Source organism: Myxocyprinus asiaticus, chromosome 5, assembly GCF_019703515.2.
Source record: "Myxocyprinus asiaticus isolate MX2 ecotype Aquarium Trade chromosome 5, UBuf_Myxa_2, whole genome shotgun sequence".
NCBI classification, from domain to species: Eukaryota; Metazoa; Chordata; class Actinopteri; order Cypriniformes; family Catostomidae; genus Myxocyprinus; species Myxocyprinus asiaticus.
In genome coordinates this window covers 14,778,050-14,799,220 of record NC_059348.1, presented here as the reverse complement: position 1 = coordinate 14,799,220, position 21,171 = coordinate 14,778,050, and the positions used below count along the sequence as shown (strand labels likewise).

Below are 21,171 nucleotides of genomic sequence, written 5' to 3'. Positions count from 1 at the left end.
GGCAGATGAGTTGTTGAATAGACATGGTAAATAAAAAGTGGCTTTGGAGGTCAAGAAGTGCGTTTTAAACCGCACACTTCTGCACTATTCTACGTCATTTTGAAGTGTACGTAGTGCAAGTAGTATGTTTACACTGAAAATGCAACAAAAAGAAGTGTACTACAAGTACCCAGTTGATGCACTTTTTCAACTGTCCAAACGGAGCGTGGAATGTTAGACACTTCAAGCACTCAGCGCTTGCGTCTTGCTGCACGTAGCGGAAGGGTCGGAGTTACCTGGCTAAATTGCTGGTCTGACAAAACAATTGTAAATAATGGAGAATGTAGCAGCTAGCGAAACTTCAGTGAAGACACCACCTTACAATTGTGAGCTGAAGGCTTTACCATCACCCCGAGCTGTGTGAATATGTTCCCTGTTTGAGATACAAGTGTTGAACTGAGGTTGGCTAACGCGCTAAAGCTAGTAGCAACACACCACGTGTTTGAAATGTCACTTCCGTCAGCTGTTAACCGGTGAATGTTTCCGTGTTAAAAAATCATGAAGTGTTCCATTGGGGATGATACAACACTTTTGAGTGGTTGAGTGCATAGTGTAGCCTATTTTGTAAGTGTATAGTGCGTTATTTGGGGCACAGCAAACACTGTATATTGTTTGCTTTATTTCCATATCATTGAACATAGGCCTAAGCCTGTTACTGGCCTACAGTCCACAGCAATTCATTTTGGAATCGAGTCCTTCAGTCTTTCCAAGGTGGACTTAGAGGCAGTTCATATGAAACATGTTCTTGCTTTTCATCTGAGCTACTTCTTAATTGTTGGTGTATGAACACATACCTCACACCATGTTTTGCTTTGGGGCGTTGTGTCGTGGCTTGCTTTTTTACAGCATCTTGCGTCATGAACGTTGCACTTTTAAGACATCATGTGATATTAAAAATAATTGAAAAGTCTCTGTGAGAACTCTGCATTCAGTTTCATTGCCTGCTCTTTAAAATATCTTAGAATATATAACAGGACAGGGGGCATGATAAAATGCATAAAAATTTGAATCACATAATTTCTTTTTTTATAAAGAAAATAACTGTACTGAATTAACATGTTAAATTGACAGCCCTAGTAATTATCCAACTCCGCACTGGCATTTAACACTAAATGCAACACTGCTACTAATTTAGTAGATCAAATGGCAGAGTACTATTAAGGAATGTGATTTTAGAGGGTTACTGAGGTGGATGGGGGTGCTAAATGATGAAGCTGATGACGCCGCAGCCCCTTTGAGTGCCGTGACCTTTTCTATTTCACAGCTGATCAGCGGCGACCTTTAGCAGCCAGTTAGATCCATCCTGCAGCTCTACTCGCTCACAGACAGCAACACACTAGCACAAGAGCCAGCAGGTAATGCAAAGCATGCAAAAACCCACAATCCTAACCAGTTAAAAACATTAAGCACCTCACAGGCAAGATATAAACTAAAAAATAGGGCTTGGCAGTATGTTGATACTGTATCATTCAACTAATGTGTGGTGACACCATCATATTTTAGAGCATCTTCGAAAATGGCTCAATCAATCAGAATTGTAATGTATTACTGTTTTAATTAGTGTGTTAATAGTCTTTATACGGTAATGTGAAGCAGCTGTTTTTGCACTGATGCCAGACTTATCATTTAATTATTATTCACCAATCTTATGGTTTGTGTTCATCAAGAGAAAAACAAAGAAAGAAAATGATCAAATGAGAGGAAGTACCTTCCATTTATAAAGTATTAAATTGACTGGATTATCCGAAAACAGTAATTATTACATTATTATTCTTATAATATATAAACCATATTGGGCTCAACCAGCCACAAATATTGGTATCACGATATACTGTATACCATTACTGTGACAATTAGATCCCACTAAAAATGACAATGAAATATGACGTGTGAGCATTCTCCCTGCCGAAAATACCAGCATGAAGTACCAGTAAAAGTCCAGCATGAATTCCATACTAGTCTAATGGGGAATTGAGTTGGTCGCATTGCACTGTGTAAAACATTGCGTTGAGCTGATTTTGTGATGCTAAAGCAATGCAGACAGCATGTCAAAATAAACAACGCCATCAGTGTGTGCATTTCATCCTTAGTGAAACCTCCACAATATGTGCTAGTGACCAGAAATGATGGTCTTTTCAGTATAATCAATAGGCAGTCATAAAAACAGATTCTGAAAGACGGCTGCCAAATATTAAATTAAAATACAGCAAAACATTATGGTCAACAAAGGAAAGACGGCACTTTGGTGCATCCATTAAGACTGAGCTGAGCATTTTAACCCTCATATACATAACCTTTCAAGTCCTCTGGAGAGGTAATGTAATATTTGCATAAGGTTTACAGTCATTATTTTATTCATGAGGCCTCACATGCTTGAGTCACAATAAAAGTCAGCAAAACCAAAGAGATGGCAGCGTACCTCTGTGCTCCCTGAGTGGATGGCTTTGTCCACGTTTAGCAGTGATTGATCCTCCGCTTGACTTACACAATTCGACCACAACGCACAATTTTGATGGGTCCAGCACTGACCTGTGGGCACAAGGAAGGTGAAAGGAAGACTTTTAAAGGAACAGTTATGTGGAATACTTCTGTAGTGCCTTTAAGGAGCTTAGTAGTACAAATCACTATCCATATTCAATTTATTTCCCAACATATGTTCTGTTTCGTGGAAGAAAACGAATTATATTATTTAGTGATTACTAAATAATATTAACTTTTTCTAAGCTTTCTGAAAAACAAGGTTAATAATTTCTGTTCCACACCTCAAACACTTATGATGTATCTGACTACACTGTCTACAATGAACAACCTCCTCCTGAGCACAGAAGTTCATGTTCCTTCCTGATAAAAGCCTGTAGGCTGCGTTTTCTAATTCACTCCCTGTGCAATCACTAAAAAGTTAATCTGAACAATCATTAAAAGGGCTTTCAACAGCTTGATATTATTTGAGAAAGCCTTGCTTTCTTCAAAGAAATCACCTTTTCTTCTATAATATCTTTGGATATGAAAACCCAATTCCATCTCTCTGCATGTGTCTTTGTAAGGCTTTTGAAGCAATACTTTCCCAAAAAACTATTCTTATGAGGGAGATTATTTACTCCCCCTCATGTTTTTTGAAACCAATAATTTTATTTCTTCTGTGGTACACAAAAGGTGTTTAGCAGAATGCCCTTTTTCCATACAATGAAAGTGAATGGGGACTGATGTTGTTGAGCTCCAAAAGTAAAAAAAAGCACCATTAAAGTATTATAAAAGTAGGCCATATGACTTGTGCACTATATACCAAGTTGCTTTGTGAAAAACAGACACAATTTTAAGAGGGGCTGTCAATTGATTAAAAATTTAATCTAATTAATTACATCATTTGCCGATTCATTAATAAATTTAACCGCAAATTAATCGCATATCAATATTTACTAAGAAAATCTCCCAAATACAGATAATTTACTATATAATAATTAAAATATAATATATATAATAAATATTATAATTCAGATATTTTAAATTCATTACATTATATAAAAAAATGTATTGTGGCAGCAGACAAACATTTCTACAATACAAAAGTGGCTTAAAAGTCCAAATATTATTTGTTTTATTTACATTTCATTGAACGTTACCCTTTTATTGGCCTTCTTCCCTCTGCACTATTTTTAATTGTTGGTCTATATATTCATGCGTCAGACTTGTGTCATGTCTAACTGGTTTTCAGCTTCTCTTGTCATAAGCGCTGTGTTTTTAGGATGATGTGTCATGTTAAATGTAGTTTGATTCTTTGAAAAACCCATCTTGAGATCCCTGCAATCTGTTGTGCTTGGTGCAGCTGTCTTTAAATGCAAAGGCGCATCTGTGGTAGAATATGCTGCCTGCTCATTGGTTTGACGAGGTCAGTTGTTTGACGAGGTGTGCCTGTACAGCTGGAGTTGCGCTGACTGCCCCCAACTGCAACAAATTTATAAAAACATGGGTTTTGCTACAAGGTGGTACCTCAAGCTTAAATTGGTCCGATAGTAGTAACATTCCTTATTATGGAATTTATGTATTGATTGATGGCATGATTAATTGTGTTATTAATACATAAAATTATTTACAATAAATGAACGTGTTATATCAACATCACTAATTTTAAGTACTTGTTAATTTGCATATGCATATATTCAAATTTGACATAGCATCTAGTCAGCTTTGATGTCAATATCAATCTGGCATGACACACCATGACACACTATATTTAAATGTATGCAAACAGGAATTCAATTTTTAAAATCATTTTTGGAGTTCGACAGCCTCATTTACCATTCACTTTAATGATATGGAAAGAAGCAGCTCAGATATTCTGCTAAAAAAGAAAGACATACCAGTTTGAAACAACATGGAGAATAAATAATTTTTGGTTAAACTATTTCTTTCATTTTACTTTTTCAGAGTACTTACCCGACTCATCGAAGAGAGATCGGGCATCAATATCGTCTGGCAGACCAACGTGACGGAGCTCATCCCATAATCTGCCACTTGCGTCCTCAGTCCCGGCACTGCAGAACAGAGACATCAAATGGGTCCGTCTGATTAAATTTCTTAATTTAAGGCAGAATGATAACAGGTGCATAGGTTTTAGTCTTAAACCATGTCCTAAACAGGCACGATGGGACAAGTTTCCAGTGACCAGTAATTGATCTGTCCACACTAAAAGCGAAAATGCATGACACATTGGAGAACACAAGATAACTGCGGCCAACCAGAACATATTTGATGTTTAAATGTGAAGCGTGTAATATTTTAAAAATACTTAAAAAACTTTCTTCTAATCAAGCTTAATATGCAGATAAGGCATTACTGCATCCATAAGTTGATTTCCCCAAAAGTGTGCTTTGGAAACCTGTTTGAAAAGTCATTATTTTTGCAATTCCATTTGGGGAAGCTGGTGATGCAGAAATTCCACACTTCACATTTAAATGTATATAATATATATAGAATTTACAGTATATACAGTGTATATATATATATATATATATATATATATATATATATATATATATATATATATATATCCCTCCAGTAACTGACTGTAAACACTTTCTGACTGCTGGCCCTCTACAATGAGCCACCAGCACCAGGACAGTGTTAATTTATTCTTGCCATTCAGTGACTGGAAGGGTTTGACTCACAGCCATTTTAATTTAGCGATGGAGGGTCATGTGGGATGGTGCTGATTGATTAAGCACTTACACAGAAATGACTCATCGTAAACACACCATGGGATAAAAATGCATCCATCAGCCCCCCGTATCTCATTATAACCCTCCTTCATCCATCCACTGGGATGGGTGACATATACAAGGGGTCAACTGTGATTTCAAACGCTGCGTGTGCTACTGACTGACATTCCGTGCAATCCCAGGACAACAGAAGGAAACAAAGAAACATGGACTAATGCGAAAAAACATTCACTTAAGGCAAATGTATTGTGACATCAACTTATATTACATTAATATCTCACCAAGAATGGCATTTTGACCAAGAAAAAAATCTGACCATTCACAGATGTAGCCAAGATTACCCCTGAGGAGTGAGTGGGCAGACAGAACATGGGTACCGAATAGACTTGTTACTGCAGATGAACTGTTATTATTAAATTTTTTATTGACTTGGTACCAAAGTACTGGTACTGTGAACATCCATAAACTCAAGTGTTACATAATGTGAAGCTGTTTTAGCATTAATAACAGACATTTTATTAATTTGTCATAAATCTAACTCTGAAAAGTTATGCTGCTCTAAATTGACCAAATCTCCAAACAATCTCTTAAAATCGTCCTTTTTCCGCTGTTTCATCTGTTTTTTTCCAATTTCAGACCTGCTGTTAAATAGTGCAAACCACAGATGACAAAGCTCAGCAAGGCTGGCAAACCGCCAACAGCAGACTGGCAGCATATTACGTCACACGTGCCCCTGGGAGACGGCTGATTGGCTCCACAGAGCCAAGACAAATTAGGCAGCTGTGCACGAGAGCAGGGAGAGGGGCCTTTGTTGGGCTGAGCACACGCTGGGGCCGGCATCTCACATCTTGCTCTGTGTGACTCCCAATAGCTGCAGGGTAATGATCAGCTCGCATAGAGCCACATATGAAAAGCAAGTAGCCAACAGCTATGTGCAGCTTTATACCTTTGTGAATGAAGCACAGGTCAAAGGATTCAAATTTATCCTGCTTATGCCATATTACAGGGGTTATTTAGGGATGTATAAAGGTGATTCATCATAAATGATATCACTTTACCATTATGTCTAATTCAAACACGGCAGACATGTGCTTTGAGGCCAACAGGTGATTTTAAATAAACACAAAGCCTTGATTATTTTTAACTAGATTTCAATATTTTGAATCTAATTGTTTGATTGAATGATGGTTCCTTTGTCTTAAAAATAAAAAAATAAAAAATAAAATTAAAGATACATTTTGCATTATCAAAAGGCTAAAAAATATTGTGATTAATATTTTTGCTCTAGAAAAGAACATAGGACAAATAAGCTTTACCATTTGCTGAAAGGGCGCTTTAGGACAAATGCTCTGTTTACATAGCATGAGACTGTCTCCAGGATATTTAGCAAAAACACACACATTCTAGAGCAATGAGTGTAGCTTTCAACTGGAACAAGCTATATTCAAACAGTTTCTGCCTGCAATTTCATACAGATGAGGGGTGATTCAACCAGTGACGTCAGATGTCAGCATTTAGATATCAGCCTCTAGCAGCTCTACAGTTCAGAACGACACTTACAATCACCATCACACACAACTGTAAAACCATTGGCTTGTATAACACTTTCCTCTCTCTAACAATGGCCATCTGATCTATTTCACAGGGGCTGGCATCGTACAAGATCCTGTCTTCCCAAAGCGACAAGAATTGCCTGAAAGAACTTTGCATGGGTACTCCATTTATTGCACAGTGGTTGCTCTTTCATAGCTTTAGGAGACATAATTGAGTTCTAAATAATACCTCACAGGTAGACCCTTCAAGGTCATCTGGAGAGAACAGGTGTCCAAGACACACCAGCTGACCACTGGTGTTCCTCAGGGATCAGTGCTTGGACCTCTCCTCTTCTTAATCTACACTACATAGCTTGGACCTATCATAAAAGGCAAATTGTTTTTCATACCACTGCTACACAGATGATATGCAGCTTTACATGTTGTTCCAGCCTGACGACCCCACCGTCTCAGCACGTATCTCTGCCTGCCTCTCGGAGATCTCGGCCTGGATGAAGGAACGTCATCTTCAGCTCAACCTTGCCAAGACAGAACTCCTTGTGATCCCAGTAAACCTGTTTGTTGACTAAAACCTCTCTTTTCATCTTGGTTCAACTACGCTAACGCCAACCAGGATGGCCTAGAACCTAGGAATTTAGGTGGATGACCACCTTAACTTCACTGCCAACATCTCATCAACTACCCAGTCTTGCAGGTTCGTGCTTTATAACATCAGGAAAATCAGACCTTTCCTGTCTGAATATGCGAAACAGCTCCTGGTCCAAGTTCTGGTCATTTCAAGACTGGACTACTATAATGCCATGTTGGCCAACATCCCAGCTAGCAGGAGTAATCCACTGCAGATGGTCCAGAACACTGCAGCATGTCTGGTCTTCAATCAGTCAAGGAGGGCTTATGCCACCCAACTCTTGATTTCACTCCACTGGCTGCCAGTAGCTGCCTGCATCAAACTCAAACTTTGACTCTGGCCTTTATGACAGCCAATGGAACAGCACCGTCTTCAATACACTCCTCCAGGTCTATGTCCTGACTCGCTTTCTACGGTCAATGAACTTGCGGCGCCTGGTGATCCCGTTGCAAAGAGGCATAAAGTATATTTCATGATCATTCACTTTCTCTGTTCCTCTGTGGTCGAAAGAACTTCAAACCTCCACAGGATCTGCTGATACCATCTCAGCATTCAAGAACCATCTGAAAACACATTTGTTCCACAAGCACTTAACCATTCCACACAAAATGCAGTAACTATTTAACAATAAAAAAAATCCTTGTCTGTCTCTTTCTCTTTCATCTCTACTACTCCAGCCACTGTGAGAACTTGGCAGTGCAATACTATAGATATTGTTAACTTTTGTATGACTAATTGCTTGTTATGTTACTCATTTGTAAGTCACTTTGGATAAAAGCATCTGCTAAATGACTAAATGTAAATGTAATTATGTTTCATATAAGTATCAATTTTGTCGCAGATATTTCCCTATAAAATTACTTAAGAGAAATCAAATAGACACAGATGAGACTACCTGGCTTTGCTATATGCAACGCATAATTTAAATTAAACTGACTGATCTCAGTTCAGAAGACTCTGGGCAGTCAGTAAAGGGTTAAACTTTTGACTTAAGGAGTCATGTGACAAAACAACATGGTGCCGATCACAGAGGATTTTGTCTTTGGTAGAAACACCAACAAAACTGCATCTGGTAAGAAACCTCATTACATTTTTATATTGAAACCTGTTTGAGTCTCTAGTTTCATCCGATATGCTATTTTTAAAATTAGAGAGATTTATCACGAAATACCGAACTGCTAAACACAATGTACACTAATGTGTACTTAAGCGCTATTTTTCCTTAGAAATCCTATATTTACTGTGCATTATCACATTGAGAATCAATGGGTTCATCCAAAAGCTGAAAAATGTTGCTTTCAGAGGCTTTATATGGAGTTAGGATGAAAATAAGGTGCATTTCAAACTGTTCTGAGACCAAAGCAGACAGACAGCACAATAGAGGTAAAGTCATTTAGGGAGCAAGGGAGCATTCTATAGCTTTCCTATGCAGCCAACTGTACTCACTCCTAACATCTGACCAAAAGTTGAGTTTCAAGCTTCAGATGATGTTTGGACCCCTCAACATGTTTGGCAGACATGGGACAATGGTAATCAGTACATTGATTGATTGATTAATACAGAATTTCTAAAACATAATTTTAACATTGTTGGCAGCAATTGGACGATGCTGGCCATTCTTTTGCATCAGAATTATTTAATAATTTAACAACTGTAACATGAAAGTCAAATCAAGTCTAATCATTTTTATTTGTAGAGTTTTTTTATTTGTGCATTTTCAAATACAAATTGTGCCAAAGCAGCTTTACAGAAAATCAGCTGTAATGTCTGTAGCATCTCAAAAATATGAATAAGCAACACTCCTGGAAACATAATGAACAATTTGATTAAAAAAAATAAAAAAAGACTTTCTATAGCTTGGTATTATTTAAAAATTCAGAACTTAGACCCACTGTCCACATATTTGGACATACATTTTTAGGAAAACCATTTGCTCTAGGAAATTTTTGCATGTTTATAAGGTACTACTAGTTACAAATCAAAAATATAAATGGAAAATGCCAATCAGCTTACCTCTCTGAGCCCCTGCACCTCCCTGATTGGCTGTCAGCCCCGCTCTTGTCGTCATGGCTTTTGCCCTCTTCTGTGGAGGATTGTTGCTGGAGTGGGTTGTGTCCGGGCGTGACCATGAATGGCTTCAGATCTCCCTGGCCCAACAGGCTTCGACCACCACAGTAACAGAAGGCACAGAACTGTTCACTGTGTAGGAGATGAAATGAACAAGATTAATGAATGAATGGAAACGAGGCGGGAGGTGACTTTTGAATGTACCCATGTGCAACTTAATGAGGTTAGTTTGAGGAAGGGAACATAGAACTGAAGAAATTAAATATAAATGTGCAAACTAACTTAAAAATATATAAATATATATAAAATATATATGTAAAATATTCCTGGTCTTTTGCACTATTTTCTAAAAAAGGACAATGTGACAAGTTTCCAGCGGCAATAATTTGCATGTCCACATCGAAAGGCTGCGAATTGTGCGAATTGTGACCCAACACAATCACAGCTAATCGGAACATATTTGATTTTTAATATACAGTGTAGTGGAGCGGGATTTTAGAACCTATGAGATTTTACTGTGGTAGGGGGCTACTGAGCGTGATGCAGCAAAAACACAATTCATATTCAAATAGACTAAAATAAGACTGTAAAATGTACCTGCCAATGGCAACTGTCTTCGAGATGAAAGGGAATGCTAAAGCATAGCTCTCTCCAGGTATATTAGAACTCCTACAAAAAAAATGCACATGCTGTGTAGTCCTATGGACATATGCTGTTCTGATTATGGCCAATTTAATTAGGATCCAGCCTTATGCTGTATATCTATCTACATTTGGGAGCAGCACCTCACTGATCTATGAAACACAGTGAACTCAGAGCTTGAGGGCTGTGCCATGGCAGCACTTTCTGGGCGTCTGCACTGCAGTCCTCTTTACCAAGAATGCTCTTCTCTTCTAGCTTGAACATGAACCCATCCCCCATAAAAAGAGAGAGAGTGGTAGCCAACAGCAACACACACACACACTCACTCACTCACTCACTCACTCACTCACTCACAAATTTCTGCACATATGTACACCAGCAGATCCATACAGACAGTTAGCATTTGTCCTTCCCTTTGACATTTTGGTGGAAAGATGTAAAACACGAAGCCATTCACAAACTTTCACACAAGTGCACACACACGTCTGCAAGCGCACACTTCCCACGCCGGCGGTGACTCAGCCTGGCGAGAGGATGCTGCTCTGACCTGCTTTTAGCTTCTCCAGAGGCTGATGATATTTGTGCTGCCCCCATCTCTGCTGATGACAACTGCTCCTCTGCCTCCCCCTCTGTTGAGACGGCCAAAGAAGAGACGCCCTCCGTCTCCTCCTGCTGCTCTTTAGTGGCTGACAAGAAAAACATAAAGACGGATAAATCAGCATTAATTAGAGATACACTGATTTAGACATTTTGGCCAACACAGATAATATATTTATTAGACAAAGAACTGACTTCTAAGAAAAGATTGAATACTTTAATATCATGCAGCTTGTTGAGAAGAGGTGTACTGTTACTTATCAAAGTGGCCATACGATTTTCACCTGGCTGATGACAAAACACACCAAAAAAATAACATGGGGTAAATTAACTAAACAGTTGCAGCACTTTTGAGCATTTTATTTCAAAGCAAAAACCTGCGTCTAATTCACTAACCACCACCCAGAATCTAGTTTAATCAGCACTGAAATAGTGGAACATGGAATAGTGTGCTAGTGAGGTACTTGAGCACTTGCCCTTCAATGTGGCAGCTCATGCCTTCACGAAACCTGCGGTGTTTACCAAGGAGTAGATGACAAATGATCAAAAATAAGATGACTATAGAAATAATAGGCGAACAGATAAAATATACATGAAATATGCTTGTTGCTGTATTCTTGTAGGTATTGTTTTTGAAGCAATGTAAAAATAATACTTATAATACAATGCATAAATTTGAGTCTTTGATTCGATTTGATTTAATAAATAGTGTTAATATGAACATACAAAAAAAAAAAAAGTATTTCATGCTTATTTACAGTGAAAGTTAAAAGATATTGCATATGCCTTCCCGTACAGATATCTGATATACAGTATGTCAATTATCATATATAAATTCTATAACTATAAAACTATAGTTCATTTATTTTTTGGCCATATTTGTATTCAAATGAGATGATAATAAACTATGATTTAAGGAAAATATGTGTTACATATAGGAGAACAGATATTTTGAGTATTTTGAAATATATGTTTCTGCATTTATGTGCAAGTATGTGACTTTTTTATATCATATATTTTTATGTAGGCCTATGTTTTTATATCATATGTTGGGTTAAATCAGATGATTTGTATGGGTTTAACCTGAAAGCTATATAAATGTCAAATGAAATAAAAATAGGAATTTACATTGGACCTGTTTAAAAAAAACACACACACACACACACACACACACACACACACACAAAAGCTGATGGCACTCTGCCTCCTCATTTCAAAAGTCCACCACACATCACTGGTAACATGATAGCGCAGAGCGGATCACATGCACGATTAAACTGGCCGATATCGTGCCACATAATAAACCTCATGTGACCATTTGAATTCTACATGAGGATTTTCAATTTTAAAGCGCTATGGAGCACTTCAACCATTTCAAACGGCTACAGCACTGACATTCTGAACAGCACTTACGAGGGTTTCTACTTACACTTCAACACCTTTACCAACGTTCATCACAGTAAATTTGTAATAGATTTTTTTTCATTACAACTGTGACATTTGTATTAAAAAAGTTAATATTATTAAAAAAAAAAGAAATTTAAATAAACAATGGTAAACACAATGGTATTAATGGTAAACACAAGGGCAAGTCTACAATGTAGAATAAAAGTCTGGACCTTTATAAATTATGAAGAAAGTCAATGAATGTGTAATATTGTAATGTATTTCTTGTTCTAATGATGTTTGATGTAAGGAAACAAACTGGCCTGGTTTGGCTTCAGATATTCCAAGAATCATAATGATTCCTAAATCATTAAGAGTCTGATAAAAGAAAAACAATATCTGTTATAGAAACAAACATACTTACTATAAAAGCACAGTCCCAAATCAGTAAAGTGGTTTACTCATAAATATTATAACGGGCCCTATAGAAATAACGTGTTAAAGGAATAGTTCACCCAAAAATGAAAATTTGCTGATAATTTACTCACCCTCAGGCCATCCAAGATGTATCTTGTTTCTTTCTTCATCAAAACAGAATTTAAGATTTTTAGGATTTCATTTCAGGCCTCCTCCTCTAAACAATGCAAGTGAATGTCCTCCATTTTTTGACGGTCCAAAATGCATATTTATGGTGCATCAAAATAATCCACACGACTCCAGTCGACAAATAAAGTTCTTCTGAATGCAAACGATTGATTATTTTTTAGAAACAATACTTATATACTTTTTAACTACAAATGTTCGCTTCTGTACATCTCTGTGACGTGCGCTCATGAGAGGGATGACGTAAGCTCGTCAGGAAGCACGTCATTGTTTACAAGAGCAACTTGTGCCGTTCACAAACCAAAACAGTCCAAAACAATTAAAAAAACAATAATATAATTTCCAAAAAATAATTAAAAAAAACAATGTAAACAATGATGCACTTCCTGACTCCTCCTCCACGTGACGCGTGACCTTACCGACGAGCTTACGTCATCCCTCTCATTAGCGCGCGTCACAGAGATGTATGGAAGCGAACATTTGTAGTTAAAAAGTATATAAGTATTGTTTTGTTTCTAAAAAATAATCAATCGTTTGGGTTCAGAAGAACTTTATTAAGACTATCCTAACTGTTACAGGCGCAGACAATGAAACAAAAAGAGTCCAAAATGAAAAAAAAAACAACAACAAAAAAACTATACTAGATGCAGTTTATTACGCAACCAAAATCCCAATAGTAGATTTGGTGCATAACGCGGGACTTTTAAATATGAACAAGCCCGAAATACACACAGGACACTTATTTTGAAATGTCTGTGCCCCCAACTCACACAAACACATACAGTTGAAGTCAGATGTTTACATACACCTTAGCCAAATACATTCAGACTCAGTTTTTCACAATTCCTGACATTTAATCGTAGAAAACATTTCCTGTCTTAAGTCAGTTAGGATCATTATTTCAAGAATGTGAAATGTCAGAATAATAGTAGAGAGAATAAATTATTTCAGCTTTTATTTCTTTCATCACATTCCTAGTGGGTCAGAAGTTTACATACACCTTGTTGTTATTTGGTAGCATTGCCTTTAAATTGTTTAACTTGGGTCAAATGTTTTGGCTAGCCTTCCACAAGCTTCTCACAATAAGTTTCTGGAATTTTGGCCCATTCCTCCAGACAGAACTGGTATAACTGAGTCAGGTTTGTAGGGCTCCTTACTCGCACATGCTTTTTCAGCTCTGCCCACAAATTTTCTATCAGACTGAGGTCAGGGCTTTGTGATGGCCACTCCAATACCTTGACTTTGTTGTCCTTAAGCCATTTTACCACAACTTTGGAGGTATGCTTGGGGTCATTGTCCATTTGGAAGACCCATCTGCGACCAAGCTTTAACTGGCTGATGTCTTGAGATGTTGCTTCAATATATCCAAATATTTTCCATCCTCATGATGCCATCTATTTTGTGAAGTGCACCAGTCCCTCCTGCAGCAAAGCACCCCCACAACATGATGCTGCCACCCCCATGCTTCACTGTTGGGGTGGTGCTCTTCGGCTTGCAAGCCTCACCCTTTTTCCTCCAAACATAACAATGGTAATTATGGCCAAACAGTTCAATTTTTGTTTCATTAGGCCAGAGGACATTTCTCCAAAAAGTACGATCTTTGTCCCCATGTGCACTTGCAAACGTAATCTGGCTTTTTATTGCAGTTTTGGAACAGTGGCTTCTTCCTTGCTGAGCAGCCTTTCAGGTTATGTCGATATAGGACTCATTTTACTGTGGATATAGATACTTGTCTACTTGTTTCCTCCAGCATCTTCACAAGGTCCTTTGCTGTTGTTCTGGGATTGATTTGCACTTTTTGCATCGAACTACGTTCATCTCTAGGAGACAGAATGCATCTCCTTCCTGAGCGGTATGATGGCTGCATGATCCCATGGTGTTTATACTTGCATACTATTATTTGTGCAGATGAACGTGGTACCTTCAGGCGTTTGGAAATTGCTCCCAAGTATGAACCAGACTTGTGGAGGTCCACAATTTTTTTTCTGAGGCTGATTTCTTTTGATTTTCCCATGATGTCAAGCAAAGAGTCACTGTGTTTGAAGGTAGGCCTTAAAATACATCCACAGGTACACCTCCAATCCAGTACAACTCCTTTCAGAAGCTAATTGGAAAATTGTCTAAAGGCTTGACATCATTTTCTGGAATTTTCCAAGCTGCTTAAAGGCACAGTTAACTTAGTGTATGTAAACTTCTGACCCACTGGAATTGTGATATAGTCAATTAAAAGCAATCTGTCTGTCAACAATTGTTGGAAAAATTACTCGTGCCATGCACAAAGCAGATGTCCTAAACGACTTGCCAAAACTATAGTTAGCTAATATTAAATCTGTGAAGTGGTTAAAAAATGAGTTTTAATGACTTCAACCTAAGTGTATGTAAAGTGTATGTCACAGTAATGAAATTGATTATGAATTGATTATGAAACAATCGTTAACGTTAATAAATGAAAACCAATTAATCATTAACAATAATAATCTGTAAGTGGTGAACAGCTTAAAACCCAAAAAATATAAGTTGCATGTTTTTCTTCAGTCAAATCTTTACTTATACAAAGTTTGATTTTTGATTGACCAACCATTCTAATGCAAACTTGAAAACGTCAACATTTTGCAATGGAGAAAAAAATTGCTTACTGTAGAAGGAACACGTGAAAACATGAAACAGCCACCAAAGTAAGTATGTAGGTTTGTCACGTTACCATAATCATTTCTTACAATACTATACCACCTAAAGTATCATGATACAAAGTAGTATCATTAACACAGTTTGTCATAGCAAAGGTGGTTCTTAGAAACTAGCCATGCCACTTGTTGCTCTGGAAGTGGTGAAAATAATTGATGGATGAATTGGGAGAAGGCTCAAACGGACTTGTTCAACTTGTTACCAAATACATTCTTAGTTTGATGTAAAAAAAAAAAAAAAAAAAAAAACCTTCGCAACATCAAAACAGCCAGTTCAAACGGCAACGGCTTTAATCTTTTATTTCATTATTTCTGTGATTATTTGAATGTTGGTAACATATAAAGATATTGTAATGTTGGAAAAACTGTTTTGAGCAGCTGTTTCATTATTACAACCGCTTCAGCCCCTCTCTCCTGGTAAACAGCAGCACGAATGGAGATCGGTTTGATCGCACGGCATAGGGACCGGATCGAACCGATCTGGGCTGCATTTCCCAAAAGCATCTCAAGCTTAAGTTGATCATAGAGACCATTGGCGCAGATGGTTTCTACAATTTACTTAGTCTTACGATGCTTTTGGGAAATGCAGCCCTCCATGCATTTGTAATTGGAAAAAAATATATGAGTGCAACGTTCGATTTTTCAGAGTAGTAGTAATTCTGTAAATGTTAAGATAAAGAGTTTAGCTTAAAGGTGCAATATGTAAAAAAAAAATTAAGTAATATTCAACTATTTTTTTTTTACCAATGTGTGAACGGCTTGTAATGCAACTTAAAAGATGAGCCCTCCCGGACTTCCTAGGTTGCCTATTAAAGCCTGTAATGAGCTAACTTGATTTTCATGTGAAGGGAACGGGTCGCTTTTGCTGGGAAAATCCAAAGGATGTGATGCTCCCAAGAGCCTTGCTTCAGTGCTTCTCTTCCACTATTCAACAGCGACAACAAACTGCAACACTAGATAATGTTATCTTAGAGATGGAATCCAGCAAACGGCTGACTCCCAGCACAACACCGACTCCTACACAAACTCTGAGTAAGTCAAAAAACAAACAAAAAAAACAAACAAACATTTATCTACTGAATCCCGTCTGGCTAAGTGGGAACGTGATCGTGATCGTGGTCGAGCGAAAACTAGAGTGAACATTGGCAGGGCATTTGATTCCTGGAGGGACCTTCATTCGGTTTTGGGGATCAAAACCGACCCTTAATTGGCATTCTTCTTACTGGACAGGTAAGCTTACATTACTGCAAAGCATGTGAAATATAGTGCCATAAGGATTGATCTGTGTAATTTTAGCTAACTTGATCTTGCCTGCTAACGCTGATGAATTGCAAGCTACCTTGCTTCGTAACTTTCAAATAATTTCAACGATCTTCCCTTTATACTAAAAGTCAGGTATGCTGATTCACAGTAACTGACATAAACAATGTTAATCTGTAACTATTCAGCAAGGTAAACTACAATAACACATGAAATGAATGGTAGACAATGTTCAAGATAATGCAAAAAGACCCATTCATTAGTGTAACGTAACTTGGTTATACAGAAAATATATACATTCTATTATTATAAAACAATAGCACATCGATATATCAAAATGACAGTTGTGATGGAATCACATCAATACTGAATTGTGTCAACATGTTTATAATGTACAGTCTATTTTATAAACAGCTACTGTCATCATCCACCAGATTTAGCTAACAGCTATTGATAAAGCTGGTTAGCTAGCTAATGCCGACATAGGCTATCGTATAAATGCAGTCAATGTATCATGCAAAGAAAAGTGATTACTTCAAACTACAGTCTTGCATAGCCAGACCTATATCCACACTTTGTTTTAGCCCTGTTCCAGCACTGGAGAGTCAAATATAATATACAGTCTCAAAGTTTGTAGTAAAACAATCATAACTGTGTAATTGTCTGTGAATCACGTTCAGTCTCTTGTCTCTGTACGTCACGTCATTGTTTTGGTCGATGCTCGCTCACTCGCGTCCCTATGGAGTGTGTGCACGAGCGCAAGCATGACAGCAACAGGTAGCTGGCTGCAGTTCACTTAACGGCCACAGGTGTCATTAATAACAAGGGTTTCTGAATCTTACATACTGCACGTTTAAATGAAGTGGCACTGACCCGTGTGTATTCTGCAGAAGCAATGGTATGTGTCCAAAGGTGTTTAATAAGGTTGCTGGTGTTTCCCCCTTTGGCTTGAAATTTTTGTAGACATTCACAGCAGATGGGTTTTCCCAGTCTCATTAGGCAAAACCCAAAATAATTCCAAATCTCGTTACGTGATTTGTGTTGTGTGAAAAGCTTCTCACTCTCCAAAGTTTTACTTAAATCCATATTATCCATTAGGAGACACGACCGCCAAATTACACACTGGGATTCAGAGGTGTGTGTTTGAAGCATTGGAAAACCACACATTGAAAAATAAACAATAGCATATAAAGGGCAAATTCAAAAAATGCATTTTGTGCTCTTAAAGGGCACTGCGTGAAGGGGACACCTCTCGAAAAGACTGCATTATAGGTCTGATTCAAATGAAGGTTTTAGCTAAAATAACATTTACTACCGCACATACAATATAACTTATGGTACTACCATTGTAACAGTACTACCATTTAAAAAATACTGTGGCACCGCCAGTATTTTGAAGCTTTAGTATTGCGATACTACCGTAGAACCGGTATACTGTGCAAGAACTGTATGTGCATGCAGCCGTCAAGAACTGACATGGTTATTGGTGTGGATGAAACAGGGAGATCAGCGGATTAACAATACTTCTTGTCATGTTGTACTTTAACACACTATCAAGGTTTATGCAGTAAACAATGTAATGTTCATCGATAGAGAAACGCTCCATTAAGCTCACTTTATCTTTGCAAGGGAGTGAAGGATGCACATATGTGTTTTTTATTCTGTGTTGCTGACAGGACTTGACATGCAGCGCACAAGCGCCAGTGTGTTCTCTTGCGGGGGATGACTGTATAGACTGTGTTTTCTCTACTTGCTGGCATAAATACTGAACACATTTGTGCTAAAAATTGATAAATAAACGATTGACAAACTTAACTGATCAAATTACTAACGGCAAATAATTGATCATTTATTAACATCCCTATGTACAATGTATTACACTATAAACACTATAAAGTAAACTTTTTCATAAAAGCTAATAAATACTATAGGAGCCATAATTCATCACTTGTTATAACTGTCCGCTATATCGGTATTTTCTCTATATGTTTTTTTTAATCAGCTTCTTAAAGTGTTCAGCTGTTTTTATTTCACCTCTAGAGGCCACTGTAATACTGAGCACATTTACATGCACATTCTTACACCGATTATGCTTAATAAGCTGACAACGTTTGGTCATGTAAACGCATTAAACACTGTTCCTTTATTGGTGTAAGGTCATAATAGGCGTAAGAATAAATCAGGTAAATTTTTGTCCATTACGCTGATTTTGTGTTGCATGTAAACACCTAAACCGCCGTTCTTACCGGCTTATCCAATGTGTGCACTTGTTGTGAGTATGCCTCTTCGCTGTTTGACGTCAAAAGTGGAGAATAACGCAATTATTTCAAATGTCATTTATATGCAGATTTCTTGCTTTGTCTGATTTTTCACATTTTAAATAAATTAGACTTTTGTCGGTGTATTGGTGTGGATGTAAACGGGCTCACTGTAGAACCAATGAGTTCTAACTGTAGAACACCTCTACTCTAGTTGTGTACTCTTCTGGTCGAGTTTTGAAATTGGGTATTGCCAGATTGCTAATACTGTTAGCTCCTTACAATTAATTGCATATGTTTGAATTATTCCTCATCTATACATTGCTTTTGTCAAAAGTATCTGTTAAATGAATATGTGTGTGTGTGTGTCTATATATATATATATATATATATATATATATATATCAATTAATAACTATAGATATTCATTTATTTATACCATGTTTTTCTCTCATTCTGACATCTCTCAAAAGAAATGTCGCAGCTTCTACTAATGAGACTGACCACATTCACAAGCCTGAATGACCTTTTCCTGTGTACATTTAACTCAAATTAAAGTTCAACCACAAAATGATTATATATTCTGAACAGCACTAATTGTTTCTAGTGAAACAGCCATTTAGTTCCATATGAATATCTTTCATTGTGAAAACCCAAATGATGTGTGAACAACTGCCGGACTTTTACAATGTCAACAGCAGCCTGTTAAACAAAAACACAAAAACCAATGACCAGAAGATCTCTGTTTGAATGCAAACACGTATTTGATTTGATTTATGAGGAAATATGGAGAGCACGTGCTATGTGTTAATAAGAGAGAAATTGGGAAAACTGTTGCCTCTGAACGTACACAGTGTTGACAATTAGAGGTGTGAGTCAAGTGTGACTAAGAGCACAGAGCAAGTTGTGGTTTAAAATAGACCACTTTGAAACCACAGCTGCACTCATCCACCCCCTGTATTTGTCATATCCACTGCAGTCTAATCTTACATATGTAGTTCACCAACTTCCATAAAACTACAACGGCCTCTAAAAATGTAAGTCATTTTGCAAAGAAAACTATTGCTCTACATTTGAATGCTTTGAATGAACCCCTAATCCCAAGTATTAAACTTCGATGCATAACTCATCCCGTAGCCCATTTGTGCTAGCTACAGACATTAAAAATACTTCAAATTGTGTGGCTTGTTGAGGAGAGGTGTGCTATTACTTTGTGAATAAATCACATTTATGATATATGAATATTTATAGACCAGAATATCAACAAGACTTTTTGATTTGGGCCAGTAAGCAACCCCCCAAAAATGACAAATTAAAATGTAAAAAATCTAGTCAGAAGTAGACTTATGCATCAAACCAGGAAAAGCTGACAGCTCCCTCTAAGAAGCTGCCCAATTTTTTGCGTCTTGGGTAGATCTGTGTACTGAAGGTTCTTTAAAAATGATGGTGCCATTAACTTCTGTGGTTACTTCGACACAACGATTATTTGTGAGGTTCAGGTGGCTTAGTAGTTACAGACAGCACATTTAATGATGCAGGCTCATATTATCGACTGTTCTAAACTCCAAGGAGAAAGTAACATTCAAAGGCAGTGTGAGCTCTCCTGGAGTAGCAAGATAATTCAGATGGCTATTAAAGAACCAGGCCATCCAATTTGGCTACACTGAATGAATCACAAAACCAATTTGACAGTAGAAAGTGGTCTATTATGCAAATAAATACTCCAGAGCAGAAATGCTGTGGCTGGAGTCAAATCCTTTCAATTAGAGCTGGAGAGCGGAGCCATGCAGAGACGCCGAAAATCTCATCAATCCTGCTCAAGGAGTGTGGACGGCCGAGCCTCTTGATAGCTCCTCCTCAGCCAGCCGAGGTTTGAGTTAGATTGACTGCACAGCTGGGAAAAAAAATCAATTCGGGGCTCCACATTGTGATTTTGTTTATCATTGGAACAGCCTTGGCTGCTTCGGAGGAGAAGCCACCTCGCTCGCTCTGACTCTTCAGGGAGGGGGATGTGATGACTGAACAGACTGACACAGGAAACCCAGAGCGGTGGAAAAGACGTTTAGAGAGGGTACGTGGGGGAGGAGAGATGAAAGGAAAGAGTGGGAGAGGAAGCCAGAGGAAGGTTGAAAGTAAGAAAATGAGGGGGAATTGCGCCTGCTGATAGCATTTTTTATTTGCATCTGCTGTAAGCTCACAACTTTTACAGCTTTATCAGTGAATGAGACCCAAAGCCTT

The 21,171-nt window shown here is 37.7% G+C and overlaps 1 protein-coding gene across 5 annotated transcripts in view; it reads right to left on the bottom strand.

The window, feature by feature from the left end:
* The window catches only part of LOC127441623 (histone-lysine N-methyltransferase 2C-like), a 146,296-nt gene that overhangs the window by 101,440 nt on the left and 23,685 nt on the right, over positions 1-21,171 (bottom strand). For all 5 annotated transcript variants that reach the window (XM_051699226.1, XM_051699227.1, XM_051699231.1 and 2 more), the window contains exons 4-7: positions 10,693-10,831; positions 9,450-9,635; positions 4,474-4,571; positions 2,459-2,568 (exon numbers count right to left, since the gene is read on the bottom strand). In XM_051699226.1, coding sequence (XP_051555186.1) covers positions 2,459-2,568; positions 4,474-4,571; positions 9,450-9,635; positions 10,693-10,831 — 533 coding nt within the window. The remainder of the gene's footprint in view (positions 1-2,458; positions 2,569-4,473; positions 4,572-9,449; positions 9,636-10,692; positions 10,832-21,171) is intronic.